Source organism: Hyla sarda, chromosome 1, assembly GCF_029499605.1.
Source record: "Hyla sarda isolate aHylSar1 chromosome 1, aHylSar1.hap1, whole genome shotgun sequence".
Classification (NCBI taxonomy): domain Eukaryota; kingdom Metazoa; phylum Chordata; class Amphibia; order Anura; family Hylidae; genus Hyla; species Hyla sarda.
In genome coordinates this window covers 273029964-273054962 of record NC_079189.1, presented here as the reverse complement: position 1 = coordinate 273054962, position 24999 = coordinate 273029964, and the positions used below count along the sequence as shown (strand labels likewise).

The following is a 24999-nucleotide window of genomic DNA, read 5'->3' as shown; positions in this document are numbered from 1 at the left end:
ATTGCTGAGGGACGGTACATGCATGTCCCCCGGCTGCAGGACTTTTTTGGGACTTTTAGGACTACTACTCCCATCATGGACAGACTCTTTCCATGATGGGAGTTATAGTCCAGGGGCTGAGGGGCAGATCACAGCAGGTCATTCTCCAGAGACCCGCTGCGATCCACATTTATTAACTGTACAAGCCGGCAGCACAGGCGCTGCCTGACGGCTCAAGGCTCCTGTCTACAGCTGTCATAATTCATAATCCCTGCCATAGGAGCCCTGATTGGTGAATAGCCATTCAACAATCAGAGCTCCCGTCTCCCGGCAGCGGGGATTATGAATTGCCGATAAATGTACTGGTCACTGATTTAAATTGGCCGCAGCGCCGGCTGCTTGTTAAAGATCAGCAGCCCGGCCGCTTTAAAACAGTGACCAGCGGTGGTTCCTGCGGGCCCGGACACTTCTCCTCCTCATTTTAATATTTTTCATATTTCCTTACCAGGCTGCGCTCCAGCAGGCTCAGGTAATGGGGTGGGTCTTGTGGGCTGTGTGGATAGTATGATGAATGACATCCCCTGTCGGCTCCTCTGAACAGCATCAGGGACATCACTCCTCATTTCCTTTAGCCGCTATGGGTGACTGTTCTAAAGTGGCCGAGCTGCTAAACTTAAACAAGCAGCCGGCACTGCGGCCACTCTGACCAGCGGTGGCTGCCGAGAATGAGGAGACGTCCCTGACACCGTGCAGTGGAGCAGGCAGGGGACGTCACTCGTCATACTATCCACACAGCCCATAAGACCCGCCGCATTACCTGAGCCTGCCGGAGCACGGCCAGGTAAGGAATTATGAAAAATAGAAAAAGGAAAATATTGAGTAGGGGGGGAGGGATGATGAAGCAGATGATGTGGCACGGGGAAGGGGGCAAACTGAGGAGCAGGGGAAACAGAGTTGGGGGGATGATGAGGCATTTAGTTCAGAGCTTCCAAGTACGCGTTATACGGCGATAAAAGATTTATACAGTAGCCTGGTGCCGTCAGGCAGCACAGTGGAGCCGCATGTGCCGCCGGCTTGTAAAATAAATGCCGATCGCAGGGAGTCTCTGGAGAATGACCTGCTGTGATCTGCCCCTCAGCCCCTGGACTATAACTCCCATCATGGACAGAGTCTGTCCATGATGGGAGTAGTAGTCCAAAAAGTCCCAAAAGAGTCCTGCAGCTGGGGGATGTGCAAGTGCCATCCCTCAGCGCTGCGGTACTACAGCTACTCCCATCATGGGACAGACTATCTCCCATGATTGAGTAGTAAGTAGTCCAAGGGCAGAGGGACAGATCGAAAGGGGGTCTAACTCCTGAGACCCCCTGCAACCTTTACTGCTCTGCCCCATAGTGATGACGTTATTAGGGGGTGGTAGGGGGCAAAGCTACACAGTCCAAGCCTGACTCTGTTCTTATTATGCATTTTGCATAATGGGAAAAGAGCCTGTCTGCCAGTGTGTTCCCAAACAGGGAGACTCCAACTGTTGGGAGTTCTAGTTTAGCAACAATTGGAGGCTCCCTGTTTAGCAACACACTGCATTATGTGCAATTTACTAACCTTTTTTTTCCCTTCTTTTCTTCTAAGTTCAGATACATGAATGCGGAGGACTACGTCAGATTCGGTGGATTGCGACTATGACCAGCATTTTTTAATTTCAATAAAAGGGTTAACAAGGGCTGTTTTTTTAAATAATTTTTTTTTCAATGTGTAGTGTTTTTTATAAATGAATTATTAGGCTTAGTAGTGGAAGCCATCTTGTAGACGGAATCCATTACTAATCCATTACTAAACCTCCAATTATTACCCCGGTACCCACTGCCCCAGGGGTGTCAGGAAGAGCCGGTACCAACAGGCCCGGAGCGTCAAATATGGCGCTCCTGGGCCTAGGCGGTAACAGGCTGTCGTTATTAAGGCTGGGGAGGACCAGTAACAATGATATATCTGGCTGATAATGAGAATTGGGGGAACCCTACGCGTTTTTTTTTTTTGCAATACAAATAAATAAATAAAAACGTGTGTGGTTCCCCCTATTTTCAGTATCAGCCAGATACCAACCAAGAAGCAACAGCCTGACGTTACCAGGGTGGGTGAGGACCATTGTTACTGGCCCTCACCAGCCTAAGTAAGACCAGCCTGTTACCCCCTAGGCCCAGAAGCGCCATATTTGATGCTCTGGGCCTGTTGGTATCGGCTCTTCCCGGCACCCCTGGGGTGGTGGGTACAGGGTAGCTGTTTTTGGGGCAAACGCACAGCTTAAAAATTCCAATATTAAGCCTAAAAATGAAATTATAAAAAACAAGACACATTGAAAAAATTTTGTATTTAAAAGAAACTTTCCCCCACAGCCTTCATTAACCCTTTTATTGAAATTTAAAAAATGCTGGTCATTGTCGCAATCCACCGAATCTGATGTAGTCCTCCGCATTCACATATCTGAAATGAGAAGAAAAGTATCCTGTATATACAGTCATCTATAGATGGTTGTATATACAGGATAGCACACAAAGACTTAACTCAGAACTGCTCAGCAGCAGCCTGGGTTAACTATTTCCTTGCTGGGCTCCTGTATAATATACACTATACATAGGGTACACTATGCACCCCTGTATACTATACAGCCAGCGGAGGTAAGTAGTGATGCTCTGCACCCTGTATATGTATATGCTACACATCACTCCTTACACTCAGTGGGCCGGGTACTTTGCATCCGACCCATGGAGTGGTATCCTGAAGGCAGTGAAAAAATTGCCACAGGGTACAAAAATGAATGCTTCAACACATAAGCAAAAACGCAAGAAAAACTGCCAAAACACAGGAAAAAGCTGTGACAGTTTTTCTGGCGTTTCTGCTGGTGGACAAAAAACCTAGATGGAATTTGAGCCTCAAAGCAATAGAACAAAATCCCTGTGTCCACTTTTCCTGTGAGGTGTACAAATAGAACTGAGTGGAGATTTTGAACTTTGCACAAATTTTTTCATGTGGCTTGCACAAGTATGGTAAATTTGATGCAATTGCATTAAATTTAGACCAACCAAAATGACCTACAAAAACATCTACCTACACCAACATTGATTAATATCACCCCTTGTGCACATCTATTTTACTTGATGTGGCATACAGAAGTTGTCTGCCATCTTGATTCCTATTTCCCCCTCTGACTCTACCAATACAGCCTATATTTCCTATGATGCCTCTGGGCTTTGCAGAGATAGAGGGGAAAGAAGAGTATCACTACTTAGCTCTAAGTGCAGCATGCAATAAATCAGTGACATGAAAATTCTGTCCACTAACTTAGGTTGGGTTCACACTGCCGTTGGGCGCTGCTAAAAGGAGCTCTGTTGCTTAACCCGTTTAAAAAGACGGGAGTTGGGCGGAGGAAAAAAATACTGCATGTCCTATTGTTTTTCTCCACTCAATCAGTCAGGATCCAGTGGTGTCTGTTGTGGAAAGGGTCAGTTCTGTTTCTTTGAAGTCAAACAGATCCTGAATGAGATGGTGCCCAGCAGCAGTGTGAATGAGCACTTACACTACAGAATATCATGAGAGATGCAGCTTTAGCATATCATAGGACACACTAGAGAATCTGCACACAGAGACAGACCATGTGAGTAAGGGGAAATTTTAAACGACAGCTAATCATTGCATGTATGTAATTGCTCCCCTGGAATGATCTCTTCAGCCGCATTCTATGCATACAGATAAACACGACGGGCAGAGCTGGTTGGGGGTGGTATCTAAGACTGTGGATCACATGACTGTAATAATGTAATAATCAAATGTACGGTTGCAGTTGAGCTAGAATGAAATAAATCTCCTAGAATACTGGTGGTGAGTTAGCTTTATATGAGCAAAAAGAAATATCTTCCTGTGTTCTGGAATTGGCACAGCATTATAATTGAAACTGTTAACCTCCTAAATCTCTAACCTACCACATACATTTTAACTTTTATTAGCATTTTAAACTCACATTGTAATATTTCCATATGCTTATCTATATCGGAATAATTCACTTTTACACAACTATACATTAAAAAAAAAAAGAACATTAACACGTTACCAAATCTGATGCTCATCCAAAATTTCCATGTCATCAGTTAGCAGTTGACATGCGAAACCAATGTTGATTGCAGTTTCTGTTTGAAAAGCAGCATATGAAAATCATATTAGGAAATGGAACAATATCATCAAGTATTATCAAGATACACTGATATAGTAAGAGCTAATTCGGACAGAATTTCACAGCAAGAGAAATATTAGCTCATTAAAACATAACCTTTAATTATAACTAGTAAAATAAATTGTCCTAAAAAATATAAGAATAAATGAAAATACACAGTGTAGGTAGGGTCAAGGGACTGACTTGATACCATCCCGATCCTAGACCCTCACCATACACAACAATTGGATTTCCTACAATGCACAATGTTGTGTCAATAGACACAAATAAATTCTTCTTCTTTGTGATGCGTTTCCCCCCCCCCCCTACTATTTGGATAAGACAGAGCAATGTGGGGTTCATCAGGGGAAATAATGGTAGGAAAAACAGGAACAGTGGAACATGCAATATGCAAACATAAATTGACGCACAAACTCAGACCCATTGGTGGTGTCCTTGGTGTGGATGAGGTTGGGGAGTGGCCGATGGATGAAGACTGGTCCCCCCTCCTGCTCTTCTTTTAAGTGGCGCAATAGATCTATTAGATACTTGGGCGTACAGGTCCCTTCCTCCCTCTCTTGACCTTAACTTTCTACCTCTTCTTTCCATTCTCCATAGGGATTTATAGAAATTGCATAGAAAGGATCTTTCCTGGCTAGGGAGGGCCAATGTTATTAAAATAAGTGCTCTTCCGAGGGTGTAATATCTTTTTCATACCATTTCAGTTTTTATACCCAGAGCCTTCTTTAATAAGATTGCCACAACCTTTTCTAAGTATGTATGGGCCCATAAACCCTGAGAATAGCTAGACTGCTTAAGCAGGTGTAAAGTAATGGGAAGTCTAGGACTCTTTAACAGTTTTCTTTTTCATATGGCATCTGTGTTGACTAGAGTGCTAGATGGTTTTCACCACTCTTAATTGTGGAAAGCTTTAGAGACACATGTAGTCCAACTCCCTCTCACTACCTTTCCCTGGCATAATGTTCAAGATCTACATCTAGTTCCTGTAGATTTACCACTGTCTCTTCGCATCTTACAAGAGGTTTTTAAATTGTAACTGCCTAAACTTTATTTATTAACTTTTGACGGTCCTCCAACTCTTATTACTGGCAATAACTCATTCTCTCCAGGCATGTGCTCTCCTTCCTTTTTCACCAGACAGCGCACCTCTTCCGTTACCTGCTCTCATGTCCTTAGCGGTTCTTCACTCCCACCCTTGGAGTCTATTCTTCTTCTATCCCTCATGACCCCCACTTCATGCTTTAGAATATGCCCAATTAAAAGATTTCCTCAGTTCTACTAAAGATGCCCTACACTTCAGAGATCTTACTCCTTTTGAGACCCTCTGTACGAACTTGTCCCCCCTGTCATGACGACATGACAAATATACAAACTCTTACTTGCCGTACAATCCTCTCCCATACACGGGGGTGTGGGAACAGGAATTGGGGCGTACCTTTCTACCTGCAGATTTTGGCCAAATGAATACTGTTGTGTCATACAATGTCGCTTTCAAGCAAGCTAAAGGAGACAAGTTACAAACTCTTAACTTGTTAGTAACTTGTACCATCGGTTCTCCATAGAATGTACCCTCAAATTCCTAACTCCCGATGGTGTTGTGAGTAGAAGATAGGCACCTTATCATATGTATGGTGGGGCTGTTCTTTACTTCAACCATTTTGGCTTGAAGTAATAGACCTCCTTTTTAACCCCTTAACGACAATGGACATAAATGTACGTCATGGTGACGTGGTACTTAGCGCACCGTGACGTACAATTATGCGCCGCCTTGATCGCGAGCACCGGAGCGGTGCTCGAGTCATGCCCGGCAGATCCCAGCTGCTATCAGCAGCCAGGGACCCGCCCGTAATGGCCCTCAGATGCCGTGATCAATACAGATCACAGCATCTGCAGCAGTGCGGTACTTTGAATGGATGATCGGATCGCCCGCAGTGCTGCATCGGGGATTCGATCATCCAGCATGGCTCCGGTCGTCTCTTGGGGTCTTCTGCTCTGGTCTGAGATCAAGCAGACCAGAGCAGAAGATGACCGATAATACTGAGCAGTGCTATGTCCTATACATATCACTGAACAGTATTAGCAATCAAAGGATTGCTATAGATAGTCCCCTATGGGCAAATAAAAAGTAAAAAAAAAAGTGAAAAATCCCCTCCCCCAATAAAATAAAATAAAACATTTTTCCCATTTTATCCCCAAAAAAGCGTAAAAAAAAGTCTGAACTATTAAAATATATTGTTAATTATCCCGTATGGTAAACGGCGTAAACGTATTTTTTTTTTTTTTAAAGTCCAAAATTGCTGCTTTTTGTCACATTTTATTCCAAAAAATTTTTTATAAAAAATTCATAAAAAGTTAAACCTAAGCAAAAGTGGTACTGATAAAAACTACAGATCATGGTGCAAAAAATGAGCCCTCATACCACCATATATACGGAAAAATTTGAAAGTTATAGATGGTCAAAATAGGGCAATTTAAAACATACTAATTTTGTTAAAATGGTTTGAGATTTTAAGCGGTACAATTATAGAAAAGCATATAATCATTTTAATCAGATTGACCCACAGAATAAATAAAACATGTCATTTTTACCAGAAAGTGTACAGCGTGAAAACAAAACTTTCCAAAATTTGCTAAATTGCGTTTTTCTTTTCAATTTTCCCACATAAATAATATTTGTTTGGTTGCGCCGTATATTTTATGGTAAAATAAGTGATGTAATTACAAAGTACAATTTGTGACGCAAAAAACAAGCCCTCATATGGGTCTGTGGAAGGAAATATAAGAGAGTTATGATTTTTAGAAGGCGAGGAGGTAAAAACGAAAATACAAAAATAAAATTGGTCTGGTACTTAAGGCCAAAATGGGCCTGCTCCTTAAGGGGTTAAAATTATAGGGATCAGAATTGAGAATGACCCAGCTCCTTTACTTCTATCTATGTTTCCAGGCCCTATTAAAACTGTTACCAAATCTTGATATCACTTCTTTTTGTTAGCTGGGAGGCAGGTGATACCCTGCTTATGGAATAACTCCTGTCCTCCTTCTATTACAGAGTGGTTTGCAAAGATCAAAATCAAATAAAGAAAAAAAGCCAGGGTACAGCAAGGTGAAAATAGCACATAGTAACAATCCCACTAACATTGTATATAAAATAACATGTTAGTGGGATTTTTACCTTACTGTATCCTGGATTTTTCTCTTTGTTTGATTTTTGTTGAGGCATTAGCTCTCTTGATTTTGTTATTGAACTCTTCCCTTTGCCCTCCTTCCTCTCAGTTTTTTTTGTACCCTTCCCCTCCCCTACCCATTTATTTATTGTTTATGTAAAAACTTTGAATATAACTTTGAAGAAGAAAAAATAAGCTCTTTCCCAATAAAAAATTAAATAAACCATTTTCGAAATAAAAGAAATGTAAAAAACACAAAAATTATTTTAGTATCACCACGTGTGTTACGCCGAGCGCTCCGGGTCCCTGCTCCTCCCCGGAGCGCTCACGGCGTTCTCCTCTCTGCAGCGCCCCGGTCAGACCCGCTGACCGGGAGCGCTGCACTAACATTCGCGATGGGGATGCGATTCGCATAGCGGGACGCGCCCGCTCGCGAATCGCATCCCAAGCCACTTACCCGTCCCGGTCCCCGGCTGTCATGTTCTGGCGCGCGCGGCACCGCTCTCTAGGGCACGCACGCGCCAGCACTCTAAGTTTAAAGGGCCAGTGCACCAGTGATTGGTGCCTGGCCCAATCAGTCTAATTAGCTTCCACCTGCTCCCTGTGTATATTACCTTACTTCCCCTGCACTTCCTTGCCGGATCTTGTTGCCTTGTGCCAGTGAAAGCGTTAGTGTTGTCCAAAGCCTGTGTTCCAGATCTTCTGCTATCGCCATTGACTACGAACCTTGCCGCCTGCCCCGACCTTCTGCTACGTCTGACCTTGCCTCTGTCTAGTCCTTCTGTCCCACGCCTTCTCAGCAGTCAGCGAGGTTGAGCCGTTGCCGGTGGATACGACCTGGTTGCTACCGCCGCAGCAAGACCATCCCGCTTTGCGGCGAGCTCTGGTGAAAACCAGTAGCAACCCTAGAACCGGTCCACCGACACGGTCCACGCCAATCCCTCGCTGACACAGTGGATCCACATCCAGCTAGCCTAATCATAACAACGTGGAGAAATGTCCTAACTATTAAAATATTACGTAAATTATCCCATATGGTGAAGTCCAAAAAGTAGAATTTTGTACTTACCATAAATTCTCTTTCTTGGAGATTCTATTGGGGGACACAGGACCATTAGTATATGCTGTTTGCCACTAGGAGGCTGACACTAGGCATAAAACAAAAGAAGGTTGGCACCTCCCGGCAGGATATACCCGCCTACTGGCTCTGAGCTAGGGATCAACCGATTATCGGTTTGGCCGATATTATCGGCTGATAATCACGATTTTGAGCATTATCGGTATCAGCAATTACCTTGCCGATAATGCCCCGCCCCCACAGCACCGCGTGCGACGCGGTAGGGGGTGCGGAGCGGTGCGGCGTTGGGGGGGAGGGGCGGTGATAGGACTAAGGACCCCCGGACAGGCAGGGGGAGAGTAGCGGGTGGCAGCGGCGGTCTATGGCACCGCAAAAGCCACTGCAGTTCATTGATTTAAAGCGCCATCTTTAAATCAATGATCTGCAGCGGTGTCGCGGGGGGTAAATAGCCGATAACTTATACCGGAATATCGGTATAAGTTATCGGCTATCGGCCCTAACCTCCACCGATTATCGGTATCGGCTCTAAAAAAACGATATTGGTCAATCCCTACTCTGAGCAACTCAGTTTTAGTCCCAAAGCAGAAGGAGAGGCAACCCAGAAAAAACAAACAGTCGAAACCAACACCCAGAAAGGGGAAAACCGACCAAAAAAGGGGAACACCCCCGCCCCGGAAACCCGCTGACCGCAAACAAAACAATGGGTGGGTGCTGTGTCCCCCAATAGAAGCGCCGAGAAAGAGAATTTACAGTAAGTACAAAATTCTACTTTTCTCGAGCGCTTCATTGGGGGACACAGGACCATGGGACGTCCAAAAGCAGTCCCTGGGGAGGGAAAACCATCCCCAACAGAAGAAGGTCAAACATCGGAGGACGCAAAAGTATGAACGCTGTAAAACTTGGTAAAGGTATGCAGGGACGACCAAGTCGCTGCCTTGCACACCTGCAGGGCAGAGGCCCCATGACAGACTGCCCAGGAGACCCCCACCACTCGGGTAGAGTGAGCCGTCATGCGGAAAGGAGGCACCTGACCCTTGCAGCGGTACGCCTCTGAAATGGCGGAACGGATCCACCGGGAGATCGTGGACTTCGAAGCCGGGAACCCCTTGCGCCTCCCATCGGGGAGCACAAACAGGGAGTCACTACGCCGAAAGGAAGAGGTGACTGACAAGTAAGTCCGCACCGCCCGGACCAAGTCCAACTTGTGAAGGCGGCGCTCTCTCGGATGGAGACGGACAGAAGGAGGGCAAAACGATGTCTTCGTTCAGGTGGAAGGCAGACACCAACTTAGGCTGGAAGGAGGGCACCGGCCAAAGAACCACCTTGTCCTGGTGAAGAACCAGAAAGGGGGAACGGCAGGAAAGGGCGGCCAGTTCCGAAACCCGGCGCAGAGAAGTAACTGCGACCAGAAAGGCCACCTTCCAGGAGAGAAGACGGAGCGAAACCTGAGCCAGAGGCTCAAACGGAGTGCCCTGAAGGGCATCCAAGACAAGGTTAAGGTCCCAAGGTGCAGTGGGGGACCGAAGAGGAGGGATCTCGTGGGCCACACCTTGCAAAAAGGTGCGAATATGAAGGTCAAGACGCTAGAGGGCATTGAAAGAGGACCGACAGGGCCAAAACCTGCCCCTTAAGGGAACTTAGGGCAAGGTGTGTCTCCAATCTGGACTGAAGGAAGGACAGGAGATTAGGCAGGGAGTAGGAAGTGGGAGAAAATTAACGGGCCTCACACCAAAGATGGCGGGAGCAACTCTCCCTCGGCACCCCGACGGAAGAGCGGGAAGAGGATTGCCCCAAAGCCTTGGTCAGGTCAGAAATGGACCGGGAGAGGGAAGTGACCCATTCCAGAGCGGAATCAGACCGCCCGCCGTTTGGAGGCCCACCCAGGGCAGAAGCTGGGGGGGCGCAGGGACGCGCAAAGCGTACAGGTGGGTTCAGAGGAACCGCCTGGCATTTTGGTCTTACAGCCTGAGCAGGCATAGTAAGTGACCAGTGCAGTAGCCGCCTGCCGGGAAGGGGGGGGGGGGGGGTCGGTACTGGGGTCGGACATTAGGAAGCACTAGTAGGTCAGACAATCCACAGACAAGGAGCAATCTCACCCTGGTGCCTGTGTCCGGGGAGGATCCTGGAAACAGCTGGAGGAACCGCAGCGGTGCCCGAGTCTCAGTGGGACGAAGAAGCAAAATGCCGGCAGAGGTAGCACTGAGACACACTGAACTTCCCTGCTGCAGCTCACCACCAGCGGAAGGGGAGGAGAAACTAACCCCCACAGCGGGCACCAGGCACAAAATCACCCCATAGGGTGTCTCCAGGGACCCAGCCGCCCGTGTTATGCGCGCTCCTAGATGGTAGGAGGAAGGAGCGCTCGCTAGAGGCAGAGAGGCCGAAAAGGCCGAGGGGGGCAGGGCTGTGAAGAGGGCCGTCAGCAATGCCGGCGAGAAGACGAAGGCGGAGCTAAGTGTAGGCCGGAGCTGCGGGCTCAAATATTGAAGTGCCCGCAGCTCCGGACCTGGAAAAATCTGTGGCGCTCGCGATGCCGGCCGGAGAGGTATGTCAATGCGCGGCGCCAAGTGCAGGCCGGAGCCGTGGGCTAAATTAATGGTCTGCCCGCAGCTCTGGACCTGTGGAGAATATGGCGCTGGGAAGCCTGTAGCCCGGGCGCTTGGCCCCCCTCGGGGCTTGTGGTGCCCGGCAAGAAGACAGCCCCCCGAGCCCCAGAGGAAGCAGGTTGCCGAGTTAACACCGAAGGGCCGGGGGAACTCCTCCTCAGCCAAGAACAGGGGGAGTTTAACCCCCATGAAGTTAAACCCCCCCCCCCCCCGCCGGCCATGGTAAGGTCCGCGGGGAGGAAGGAGAAAAGAGAGGAGTAACCTGTTATAAATGCCCCCTGTAATAAAGCACCCCCTTCTGGTCTACTGCCCCCTCTGACCCCAGAATTAGTATTAGAGACCTCTGGCATGATAAAGAAGGTAGTGGGGGGAGGGGAGGGGTAATACTTACCACAAGGGACCTCCATACTTACCTGAGGGGCGTCTTCGACCAGCTGGTGCCACCTGCCTTTAGTCGCCATGGCGAACAGGGGCGAATAGAAGACCCGGACCCTAGGTACACCACCAGGCGCTGGCTGCTTGCGAGGAGGGGTTAACGCCCCATCCGTGATGCACCGTGCCCCTAGCTCGCATGTGGGGGGATCAGGCAGCGCCATGCTCCTGTCGCCCCATGCTAAATAAAACAAAAAAGGGAGGAAAAGTCTAAACTGAGCCTGATACTAGGAAAAAAACTAAAGAAAGAGCAGGTCTGGAGAGCTCCAGAGCTGCGTCTAGCCACCTCTGACACTAAGCTAAAACTGAGTTGCTCAGAGCCAGTAGGCGGGTATATCCTGCCGGGAGGAGCCAGCCTTCTTTTGTTTTCTGCGTAGTGTCAGCCTCTTAGCGGCAAGCAGCATATACCCATGGTCCTGTGTCCCCCAATGAAGCGCTGGAGAAATTGCTGATTTCTGGACACATCGGGGGACATTTACTAAACTAGTCTATTCTGGGTATGCCTATAGACCGGCGTATGTGGTAGTCTCCTGTCGATTGTGCTCCTAATTTATCAAAGGTCTCACAGCCCTTGATAAATTCTGTGCTCAGACTTCAGGGTCTACAGCTTAAACTGCATTTAGACCTGCTCCAACATGGTCTGACATTTCAGCGTATTTTGGGCAGATGCGACTTGTCGCACAAAAGTCACACTTGATAAATTCAGCACCAATGCATTTTCCAATGCATTTCCGTCTAAAATAGACTTGCATGCATCATGTTCTAAAAATTCTCTAGAGAAAAAGTCGCTGAAAAGTCGCACATATTTAGACTGCGACTTTCTGCGAGACAAATTTAGACAGGAAATACCAGTCTAAATCCTTTGATAAATCTCCCCCATCATATCTCAGAAAAAAATGCAATATAAACTTACCTAATAGTCATATACGCAAATGTGGTATTGATAAAAATAACTGGTCACAGCACAAAAAATTATAGTATGTTAAAGTTAAACATAATTTAACATAATAGGTTTGAATTTTTTTTAAAAGCAGTACACTAGAAAAATCTATACAGTAGATATTATTAAATAACAGCAGTCAACATTCGTGGCAAAACTTCTCAAATCTTTATTATCTTCTGTGAGTCTCTGAACTCTGCAGAGGGGAGCTACTCACAGATGACTGCAGAGTTCTGAGATGCACAGAAAATAGTAAAGATTTTAGAAGTTTTGAAATGACTGGTAAGTGCCATATTTTCTTTACACCTACTGTATGGATTGTATTACAATTATCTGAAATAAAAAAAGAGCACCTCCAGAGTAGTGGCTTGTAGTGCTCTTTCCCCCTGATGCAACCTTCCAATCAATGTGAAAAGTTTAATAATACAGTAATTCTTGTTGCAGCATTCATTTTATGGCAAAATGAAAGGTGTGATTAGTACAACTGGTCATGCAAAAAACAAGCCTTCATATGAGTATAAGGATAGAAAGGCAAGAAGGAAAAAATGAAAACACACAACTGGAATTGGCTGTGTCCTTAACCCCTTGGGGACGAAGCCCATTATAACCCTAAGGACGGGAGCATTTTTTGCAAATCTGACCACTATCACTTTAAGCATTAATAACTCTGGGATGCTTTTACTTATAAATTTGATTCCGAGATTTTTTTTTTGTGACATGTTCTACTTTATGTTAGTGGTAAATTTCTGTCGATACTTGCATCATTTCTTGGTGAAAAATTCCCAAACTTCAGGAAAAATTCGAAAATTTGGCATTTTTCTAAAAATTTTAAGCTCTCTGTTTGTAAGGAAAAGGGATATGTCAAATAAATTACATATTGATTCACATATACATTATGTCTACTTTATGTTTACATCATAAAGTTGACATGTTTTTACTTTTTGAAGACATCAGAGGGGTTCAAAGTATAGCAGCAATTTTCCAGTTTTTCCCGAAAATTTCAAAATCAGACAGCCGGGGACCGGGACAGGTGAGTGACTTGAGATGCGATTCACGAGTGGGCGCGTCCCGCTATGCGAAACGCATCCCCGCCGGCAATGTCAGTGCAGTGCTCCCGGTCAGCGGGTCTGACCGGGGCGCTGCAGAGAGAGAAACGCCGCGAGCGCTCCGGGGAGGAGCAGGGACCCGGAGCGCTCGGCGTAACAATTATGAAAACTGCACCCCTCAAAGTATTCAAAATGACATTCAAAAAGTTTGTTAACCCTTTAGGTGTTTCACAGAAAGTGGAGGAGAAAAATCAAAATCAAAATTTTTTTACAATAAAATGTTATTGTAACCCCAATTTTTTCATTTTTACAAGGGATAAAAGGTAAAAAGGCCCCCCAAAACTTGTAATTCATTTTCTCTCGAGTAAGGAAATACCTCATATGTGGATGTAAAGTGCCATGTGGGTGAACAGGCTCAGAAGGGAAGGAGGAACAATGGCATTTTGGAGAGCGAATTTTGCAGAAATGGTTTTTTGGGGGTATATCCCATTTTGGAAGCCCCCATGATGACAGAACAGTAAAAAAAAAAAAAGAAAAAAAACGAAAAAAATAAAAATAAACACATGGCATACAATTTTGGAAACTACACTCCTCAAGGAACGTAACAAGGGGTACAGTGAGCCTTAACACCCCACAGGTGGTTGACAAACTTTCGTTAAAGTGGGACGTGAAAATGAAAAATTTGATTTTTAACACTAAAATGCTGGTGTTACCCCAAACTTCTCATTTTCACAAGGAGTAATAGGAGAAAATGCCCCACAAAATTTCTAACCCCATTTCTCTCGAGTAAGGAAATACCTCATATGTGGTTTTAAAGTGATCTGCAGGTGCACTAGAGGGCTCAGAAGGGAAGGAGCAACATTGAGCTTTTGGAGATTTTGCTGAAATGGTTTTTGGGGGCATGTCACATTTAGGAAGTCCCCATGATGCCAGAACAGTAAAAAAAAAAACAAAAAAAAAAAACACATGGCATACTATTTTGGAAACTACACCCCTTAAGGAACGTAACAAGGAGTACAGGGAGCCTTAACACCACAGGTGATTGACGAACTTTCGTAAAATTGTGACGTAAAATAAAAAAAATTCCAATAAAATGCTGGTGTTACCCCAAGTTTTTCATTATCACAAGGGAGAATAGGAGAAAAAGCCCACAAAATGTTATAACCCCATTTCTTCTGAGCATGGAAATACCCCATATGTGGATGTAAAGTGCTCTGCAAGCAAACTACAATGCTCAGAAAAGAAGCACCATTGGGCTTTTGGAGAGAGAATTTGGTTGGAATGGAAGTCAGGGGCTTATTCAGAATTGAATAAGGGGTGCAGTGAGCATTTACACCCCACTGGCATTTGACAGATCTTTGGAACAGGGGGCTGTGCAAATGAAAAATTTTATTTTTCATTTTTACGGACGACTGTTCAAAAAATCTGATAGACACCTCTGGGGTGTAAATGCTCATTGCACCCCTTGTAACATTCCATGAGGGCTGTAGTTTCCAAAATGGGGTCACATGTGGAGGGGTCCACTGTTCTGGCACCATGGGGCACCTTTGTAAACACACATAGCCTTCAATACCAGCCTAATTCTCTCTCAAAAAACCCAATGGCGCTCCTCCTCTTCTGAGCATTGTAGTTCGCTCGCAGAGCACTTTACATCCACATATGGGATATTTCTATACTCAGGAAAAAAAAAGCCCCCCAAAATTTGTAACCCCATTCTTCATACCCCATATGTGGATGTAAAGTGCTCTGCGGGCGAACTACAATGCTCAGAAGAGGAGAAGCGCCATTGGGATTTTTGAGAGAGAATTAGGCGGTGCCATAACAGTGGACCCCTCCACATGTGACCCCATTTTGGAAACTACAGCCCTCACGGAACGTAACAAGGGGTATAGTGAGCCTTAACAACCCACAGGTCTTTGACAAATTTTCGTAGAAGTATTTTTTCCCCCTGAAATGCTGGTGTTACCCCAAATTTTGGGGTAAAAAAGCCCCCCAAAAAAGCCCCCCAAAATTTGTAACCCCATTTCTACTATTACTCATTGTGAAAAAGAAAAATTTGGGGTAACACCAGCATTTCAGGGAGAAAAAAAAAAATCTACGAAAATTTGTCAAAGACCTGTGGGTTGTTCATGCTCACTATACCCCTTGTTACATTCCGTGAGGGGTGTAGTTTCCAAAATGGGGTCACATGTGGGTGTTTTTTTTTTTGCGTTCATGTCAGAACCGCTGTGATCAGCCGCCCCTGTGCAAATCACCAATTTAGGCCTCAAATGTACATGGTGCTCTCACTCCTGAGCCATGTAGTTGGTCCGCAGAGCATTTTATGCCCACATATGGGGTATTTCCGTACTCAGAAGAAATTGTGTTAGAAATTTTTTGGGTCTTTTTCTCCTTTTACCTCTTGTGAAAATGAGAAGTATGGGGCAACACCAGCATGTTAGTGTAAAAATTTTAATTTTTTTTACACTATAAGGGGTAAAAGGAGAAAAATCCCCCCAAAATTTGTAACGCAATCTCTCCTGAGTACAGAAATACTCCATATGTGGCCCTAAACTGTTGCCTTGAAATACGACAGTGCTCTGAAGTAAGAGAGCGCCATGCGCATTTGAGGCCTAAATGAGGAATTTGCAATAGGGGCGGACCCGGTTATAAGGATGGGGCTTGTCTCTACCAAAACCCTACAGCAGTGTTTCCCAAACATGGTGCCTCCAGCTGTTGCATGACTCCCAGCCTGCCAGGACAGGGAGTTGTGGTTTTGCAACAGCTGGAGGCTCCGTTTAGGAAACACTGCCGTATGAGACATTTTTCATTTTCATTGGGGGGGGGGGGGGGGCGACGTGTAATGGGTGTATATGTAGTGTTTTACTTTTTATTATTTGTTAGTGTAGTGTAGTGTAGTGTTTTTAGCGTACATTCACACAGGCGGGGGTTCACAGTAAATTTTCTGATGGGAGTTTGAGCTGCGGCGGAAAATTTGCCGCAGCTCAAACTTGTAGAAGGAAACCCACTGTAAACCCGCCCGTGTGAATGTACCCTGTACATTTACATGTAGGGCGCCCCAAACCTTCAGCTGTGGAAAAATGACAACTCCCAGAATGCACTGACAGACCGTACATGCTGGAAGTAGTAGTTCTACAACAGCTGTAGGCACACTGGTGGGGAACCAGTGAAAACAGACTCTAGCTCAGTGATTCCAACCCGTGTGCCTCCAGCTGTTGCAAAACTACAGCTCCCAGCATGTACGGTCTGTCAGTGAATTCTGGGAGTTGTAGTTTTGCACCAGCTGGAGGCACACAGGTTAGAATCACTGAGTTAGGAAACAGACTCTGGCTCAGTGTTTCCCAACCAGTGTGCCTACAGCTGTTGCAAAACTACAATTCCCAGCACGGCCAGACAGTCAGGGATGCTAGGCGTGTAATTCTGCAATATCTGGCCCTTCAGATGTTGCAGAACTACAACTCCCAGCATGCCTGGACAGTCTGGGCATACTAGGAGTTGTAGTTATGCAACAACTGGGGAAGAACAGTTTGGAGACCGCTAAGTAGTGGTCTCCAAACTGTAGCCCTCCATATGTTGCAAAACTACAACTTCAAGCATGCCCGGACTGTCCAGGCATGCTGGGAGTTGTAGTTCTGCAACATGTGAAGGGCCAGATATTGCAGAACTACAAGCCCAGCATCCCTGACTGTCTGGCCATGCTGGGAATTGTACTTTTGCAACATCTGGAGGGCTACAGTTTGGAGACCACCGTATAGTGGTCTCCAAACTGTGCCACTTTAGATGTTGCAAAACTACAACTCCCAGCATGCCCAGACAGCCTTTGGCTGTGTGGGCATGCTGGGAGTTGTAGTTTTGCAGCTTTTAAAAAGCCACAATGAAGATCACTGCAGCCTTTTCCACGCCGCACTTTCTGGCCGCACTCCTCCTGCTGCCATTGATGCCGCCTCTGCCGGTCCGGTAAGCCAATCATGCTCCCACCTGGCTGCCCATGTTCCCCCCTGCTCTGCCTGGACTTCGATCGGTGGGCAGAGCGGGGGAAATGATCTCTAACTCCTGAAAAATTAAAGAAGCGTTTTCAAAAATGAAAGAAGCAATCTGATTGGTTGCTGTGGGCAATTCAGCAACTTTTACTCTAGACAGGTTTTGATAAATCTCCCCCTATAACTTATTTTTCCACATACAGGGATGTTTGATGGCTCATTTTTTGCACCTTGCTCTGTAGTTTTTATCGGTACCATTTTTGTTTTGATGGGACTTTTTGATCGCTTCTTAGTAATTTGTTTTCTGATAAATGATGTGTTGGTATGTTGCTTGGTATTTTTACATTTACATCCTTCACCGTTAATAGTTTGGACAATTACGCACATGCCATTACCAAATAATTGTTTTCAATTTTTTTCTAAAATGGGAAAATAAGGGTGATTTGTGTTTTATTAGGGGAGTGGGTTTTATATCATTTTAGAGGCTTTTTATTTAATACTTTTAAGTGCAATCATTAGACTGCATTTACTGTATAATGCTATTCCTATAGCATAGCAGTACAAAGTGAGATCGGTGATCCACTGATGTAGCTAGGCTGCATCAGGGACTGATTAGCGGCAGGTAAGGGGACCCTCCTCCGCCATTTCAGCTTATCATATCACCATGGTCATGCCGTGTGGTTATTATAAGCTCCACTAAGCTACCGGCAACTTTTACTTTTAGTTTAAACGTTGTAGTCAGCAGTGATCATTGAAATTACTTAAAGGGGTTTTTTTTTTTCTTTCATTATGCTACAGGGGCTGTAAAGTTATGGTAGTTCATAATATAATGTCTGTACCTGTGTGTGTGACGGTTTTCTCACAATTCTTATGTGATGATAGGGTGCCTGTCTGATTCAATGGGTGAAGGGATAGCTTGGTGGGAGAGATATCAATCAGCAGCTAATGCAACAGCTGTAGGCACCCTGATTGAAAAACACAGGTCTTTTGAATAGATGCAGCTCATTTATGTTTCAAAGGGTGGGGTGGCTGATGTGTGTGAGGGAGGAAAATGGAATTATGGGATCGGTAGGCAAAGAAAAAAACTCAAACATGAAATACCAGTTCACAAAAAGCTAGCCACAGCATTATGGTAATCTCACAACATAGCCATTTAGGCCCAAGACAAGCCAGATCCTTCCTAAGCATGTCCATTACTGTCTGCCAAGTATGTACTAAAATCACCTTATGGTGGATAACCCCTTTAATGCTCCAGGGTGTACATTTACACCCTATGTCCTCAACAGGTTAAGATTAAAATGTCCATGGGAGGGGGCGTGGCTTAGCGCAGAGAGAGATGGCCGCGTAGCTTGTCAGCTCCTGCTCCCTGAGGCCATCTGTGAGCTCCCACCAGCAGTGACTAGCACCTAAACGACAGGGAATCACACACAGAGGCGACTGAAACACCCTGCCACCCCTTGAGCTGCCTCAACCCCGGGCTCCATTACATATTACCTGCGGGCTGCTCCGCCATCGGTCCCGGAACTCCCACCTGAGATCACGAACTCCACGAGGCGCCTCCGCTCCAGATCTGTGGGTGCAGCAATCCCGCTGGTCACATGCACACCAGCTGCTCCTCCTGACCCACCGGCTGTCTTGCTCCGGAGCTGCCTGCATCAACCACCGGCATCTCCCTCCCGGGATCCTCAGACCCCTTCCTCTCCTCCACTGATGCCACCAACTCCCCTTGCAGGTGCCTGGATTCCCTAGTGAGTGACTCTACTGCGCAATTATTAGAGGGGGTAACCTGCCCAGTTGACTCCTCTACCCAGTGTGCGTATAGCCCTCTGCCTGCATTATCCCTGGGTTGCACCCCACCATCTTTGGCAGCCCTGGCTAAAGGAGGTACTCTTATCAAGTCAGTTCCTTCTGCTGGGGCTTGGGGATCTGCTTTAACCCTTGCTCTTCCCCCTGCTCCATCTGCTGGAGTCCTGTATGCTTCCCTGTTGCCTGCCGCAGATTGGGCTGCTGACTCTACCTCCTCAGCAATCCAGTGCTCGGTCTTTCCGAAACCACATGGCCTCCTCCAGGCGCTCTACGGAGACACCCCGCTCTTCACTGCCAAGGAACACCACTGATGTCCTACACTCCCTGGGGACCTGTAAGCAAGGGGCAGATGGAGCTCGGTGGGATGCTACCTCTGACCCGGACATGAATTGCTCGGGTACCCCTGCCTCCCTGCCTTTTCCTCCTGACTGGAGTCAGCTTCTCTCACAGAACTCTACTAATGAGGACTTTCGCTCCATTATTTCTGAAGTCAAGGACACGTGCAGGGATGAAATTTCCTCTCTCTTTCAGTATCTTCAACATTTCTATGATAGGGTTAAGGGGTTTGAGGAGGACCATGATACCACCAGGGCCTATATTGCACGCCTACAGTCTACCATTGTTTCTTAGTGATCTCCATGACTACGTGGAAGACCTGGATAACAGGGGCCGCCGTAATAACATCCGGATTCGTGGCCTCCCTGAGGCAACCCAGGCAGAAGACCTCCATGTTACGCTGGATGCAATATTTAATATGATTCTGGGTGAACCTCCATCTCACCGGATTAAACTTGAGCATGCCCACAGGGCTCTCCGCCCGAAACCCTCTAATGGTCCCCCGAGGGATGTTATTTGCTGCGTTGCGGACTTTCAACAGAAGGAAGCGATCTTGGAAAATGCCAAGTCCAGGTGACTTTGATGGTGCTCCAATACAGCTGTACCAGGACTTGTCCAGGGTGACCCTGCGGAAACGAAGGATGCATCGGCTCCTCCTAGTGGTCCTCCGCTCTCACCAGATCCCTTACAGGTGGTCATTCCCGTTTGCTCTACATGCCCGCAAAGATGGACGCTCCGCTGTTCTGCGTGCCTACTCTGACCTTCCGGCCTTCTGTTCTGCCCTGGACTTACCTGTCCCGCAACTGATGGACTGGGGTCTCTCACCTCCACCTCCCCCTCTGCCCCCTGTGTGGCACCCTGTCTGGGCAGAGTGCCCTGCTACTGGAAGGAAGATCGCCCCTCAGGGACAGCGGAGCCCTGCTCCTGATCCACCTTGAGGACTTCTTCTGTGGATTATTGGGACTATCCCTGTTTCGCCCATCCCTTCTCCCCGAGGGGATGATGTCTGGTTGCCTTCCCATTGGAATTGCATATTGATGCCTTGTTATAGTTCAGCTTTGTAATTTATTGCTATGCCTGCTAATTTTGTCTTCACTTGGTCACTGTTCACATGTTAGCTTCATTGGTGAAGCCTCAGGGGGGGACTGCCTTGCCTTTGGTGGTTTCTCCTTGGTGCGTTCCTTTGTTTTCCCCATTGAGACTATGACAATGGGTGTATACGGCCTTGGATGCTCTCACCCTGTTCTTTGGCCACCACTTTGGCCGGTCGGTCAATGGTTTGTTATTTGACATTTTGCCCCATTGTATTGTCCTCCCTGTTGGTCTTTTTTGTTCTTTTGTCTTGTCTTCTTGCATGTCCCTTTTGTGTTTTCCCTCTTTTTCTCTTCTGGTCTTCTTCTAGGTGTCTCGGCAGCAAATGGCGGCAGCTTGACCTCCTCTGGATGGTGGTGCTTCCAGTTGTCCTGTCTGGCTCCTTTGGTGGTTTGAGTGAATATTTTGCAGGTTGGGCTCTGTCTTCTCCCCCTTATCCCTCATGGCTAAGTGTGTCTCACTGAATGTTAAGGGACTTACCTCCCCCTTGAAAAGATGCCTTTTACAGCGAGAGTTGGTTACACAGCCTGCTGATATTGTATACCTTCAGGAGACACACTTTGATCATACGGGCTCCTTTCAATTGCTTAATCATTTGTATCCACATGTCTTCTTAGCCTCCGCGCCTCGGAAGGTTGCTGGGGTAGCTATCCTTATCTCTCGCACCTGCCCACTGCAGGTTTCCTCCTCTTATGCGGATCCTCTGGGTCGCTGGATAGTTGTGGCGGGTACGCAGTTGGGGGGGGGGTGAGCAGCTTATTCTGTGTAATCTTTACGCCCCTAACTCCTCTCAAATCCCCTTTTTGAGACGGGTTCTTACCCGCCTCCACCGATACCCGCCCGCTACACGGCTCCTTGGGGGGGGGGGGGGGGGATTTTAACCAGTTTTTTTTCTCCAACCACGGACCGCCAATCCATGCTAGCTTCTTCTCCTGACCAATTACGCCTTACTTCTGTCTTTCGGCACTTGATTTATGCCTCATCTCTCTATGACCTCAGGTGCATTAACCACCCTACTGATCGCTCCTTTACTTTTTACTCCCACCCTCACAAACTTCATACCCGTATTGACTACCGTATTTATCGGCGCATAACACGCATTTTTTAGGCTAACATTTTTAGAATAAAGCCTATCTGCGTGTTATACGCCAATAAGTCGCTGCAGTTCAATGATTTAAAGCGGGCGCTTTAAATCAATGAACTGCAGCAGTTTTTGCAGGTCCAGAGACCTGCCGTCGCTGCTAGATTCTCTGCCCCTCCCTATCCTGGGGTCCAGAGACTGCCGGCACCGCTACCCCTTTGTCTCCCCCATCCCCGGTTTTTCTGACCCCGCAGAAGCCCCCAGGAAAGGCAGGGGGAGAGAGGCCGTCGCTGCCCGCTTCTCTCCCCCTGCCTTTCCTGGGGTCTAGAGCCCTGCTGCCGCTTCTCTCCCCCTGGCTAACGACGCCGCTGCCCTATTGCCTCCCCCATCCCAGTTTTATAATTACCTGTTACCGGGTCCGCCCTACTTCTCCTGCATCGTTGAAGACGTCACTCGTCATTGCGCCTTGCAGCGCATAGAAACGACACAGGAGATGCCACACCGGAGCCAGAAGCAGTGCGGACACGACCCCGGCAACAGGTAATTATAAAACCGGGGATGGGTGGGGCAATGGTGCAGCGGCGCCCGCAATGGGGCAGCGGCACCAATAGCCAGGAGGAGAGAAGTGGCGGCAGCAGGGCTCTAGACCCCAGGAAAGGCAGGGGGAGAGAAGCGGGCAGCGACGGCCTCTCTCCCCTGCCTTTCCTGAGGGCTTCTGCGGGGTCAGAAACAGTGTATCGGGGTATACACATGCACACACACGTGCCCTCATTTTACCAAGGATATTTGGGTAAAAAACTTTTTTTACCCAAATATCCTTGGTAAAATTAGGGTGCGTGTTATAGGCCGGTGCGTGGTATACCCCGATAAATACGGTATTTCTTTAGTATGGTTCGTATGCTTTCTGGTGCCTCCCTAGACCCCATCTCGTGTTCTGATCATAGCCTAGTTCTTCTATCCTTTTCCCTCTTTACTTCCTATGCCATCAGCGCCTCAATGACTCCCTCCTTAAGTTTCCATCTTTCCGGGAATCAATACAAGAGTGCATACTGATTACTTTGCCACTAATGATGGGTCTGTATCCTCCCAGGCTGTGCTGTGGGAGGCCAACAAATCTGTGGTACGGCTCCATTGTATTGCTCTGGGTTCTAGGCTAAAACTTGACTTTGCGTTTTGGGCCCGGGAACTTAGAACTCAAATTACTGACCTTGAGGCTCTTTTGCTATCCTCTCCCTCTCTTTCGGTGCTGCGACGCTTGGTCGCTGCTCGTTACCAATTAGCTGATTTGGCCTTAAGGAAGGTGGAGCATCAGCTCCTTTATGCTAACCAGCGCTTTTATGAAAAAGAGAACAAAGGGCACACCATGCTGGCAAGACGCCTGTGGGGCTGAGCGGCGGCCCAGTCCCCCTCTGCTCTGAAGGACCCTTCAGGGATACTTCACTATCATCCGGACACAATTTCTCAACTCTTCTTTAACTACTACTCCAAGCTTTACTCCCTCCCTTAACTCCCATCTGCTCCGGACGAACGAGCCGCAGTCTTAGATTCTTATCTCTCACGTTGCCGTTTACCGTCTCTTTTGGAGTCTGATCGTGCTACCCTGAATGCGCCTATTACTTTGGAAGAATTGACTGATGTACTTAAAGGAGTACTCTGAGGCAAAACTATTAAGCACCATTATAAAGCTTTCCCTAAGATATATAAGATTGTCAATTACCTCACTAGCGTTCCATGCAGGCATCCATGTTTTTCGGCGAAACCGGAAGTGCAGCCTCTCATAGTGAGTTATGACTTTCGTTCAACACTCACTGTCTGCCCGCGGCCATCTTTAAAACTAAACATCATATCTCTAAGTTCACTCCCCGCCTAATGCCAGCCCCCACTATTGCGGTGCGGTCCCATATCTGAATATGCATAACCCACCTCGTTTCCCCAGCAGTGATTTGCTGCGTGTAGTAAGCGCCTCTCATTCGTTCCTCCTATCACTGTTCGAGCGGCGTGCCAGCCAACTCCAGGGAACGCTGCTTCTCCGGCACAAAAGCTACAGCTATGTGAGCTGTTAGCTACTTTTGTGCGCCGGCTGCAGCGATTAGGAGGAGCTGATTGGAGGAGGCAGAGTGGGAGGAGATGGCGTAGTGGCAGGGGGTGGGTAAAGCAACAAGGGGAGGCAGCAAGGGGCGTTATACATTATAATTTCAGGGGTGGGGAACAGGAGTAAGGGAGGTCTTGCGAGCGGAAGAAGTGTAGTAAGCATGATGGGAAAACGTCATTCCTGACGTCACGGCCATGCTTACAGTACCCGGAAGTAAGCGAAATTACCGGGGAGAATTACAGGAGAACGGCTGGACCGATTTGGGCGACCAGGACCTCAAATGAAAGGTATTCCAGGACACTTCACTATGGTGTCAGATTTTTGGATATCAGAGTACTCCTTTAAGGCTTTTCCTACGGGACGCTCCCCCGGGCCAGATGGTTTTACATACTTATACTACAAGACTTTTCTTTTCTTCTAACCTCCTACCTAGACTAGTCCCCCTTTTCAACTCTTTCATGGTAGAGGAGGGGATTCTGCAGTCTCTATTGCATTTATTAAAGGACATGTCCGGTGCTCACTTTTCTTATTGTATCCGTTCCGGGCTGCAAAAAAGAAAAAGAAAATAAGCTTTCTCTTGCCTGCCTACGCTCCTCCGGTGCTCCGGTACAGGCGTTCGGTCCCTGGACTGTATTCTTCTTACTTCCTGTTAGCCCGGCACGTCACACGGAGTTTCAGCCTATCACTGGCCTAGGCGGGACATTGCTGCGGCCGGTGATAGGTTGAAGCTCCGTGTGACGTGCCGGGCTAACAGGAAGTAAGAAGAATACAGCCCGGGGACCAAACACCTGTACTGAAGCCCCGGGGGAGCCTAGGCAGGTAAGAGAAAATTTATTTTCTTTTATTTTTCAGCCCGGAACGGATAAAATAAGAAAAGTGAGCACCGGACATCTCCTTTAAAGGACAACTGCAGCGGAATTACACTTATCCCCTATCCACATTATAGGGGATAAATGTTTGATCGCGGGGGGTCTAACCGCTGGGACCCCCCCTCGATCTCCCTAACGGGGCGCCGGCATTAGCGCCCATGGTGACTTAGCGTCGACCGAGAGATCGACGGTGACGCCCCGTCTCCTCCCCGTCCCCATACAGTTCTATGGGGGATGCAGGGAGGCACGAATGCTGCCTCCCCGCCTCTCCCATAGAAA

At 47.2% G+C, this 24999-nt stretch overlaps 1 protein-coding gene across 1 annotated transcript in view; it reads right to left on the bottom strand.

The window, feature by feature from the left end:
• Positions 1-24999, bottom strand: part of ATP8B3 (ATPase phospholipid transporting 8B3) — a 1029241-nt gene that overhangs the window by 287902 nt on the left and 716340 nt on the right. The window contains exon 22 of the mRNA XM_056572418.1: positions 4079-4154. Within this exon, the coding sequence (XP_056428393.1) occupies positions 4079-4154 (76 nt within the window). The remainder of the gene's footprint in view (positions 1-4078; positions 4155-24999) is intronic.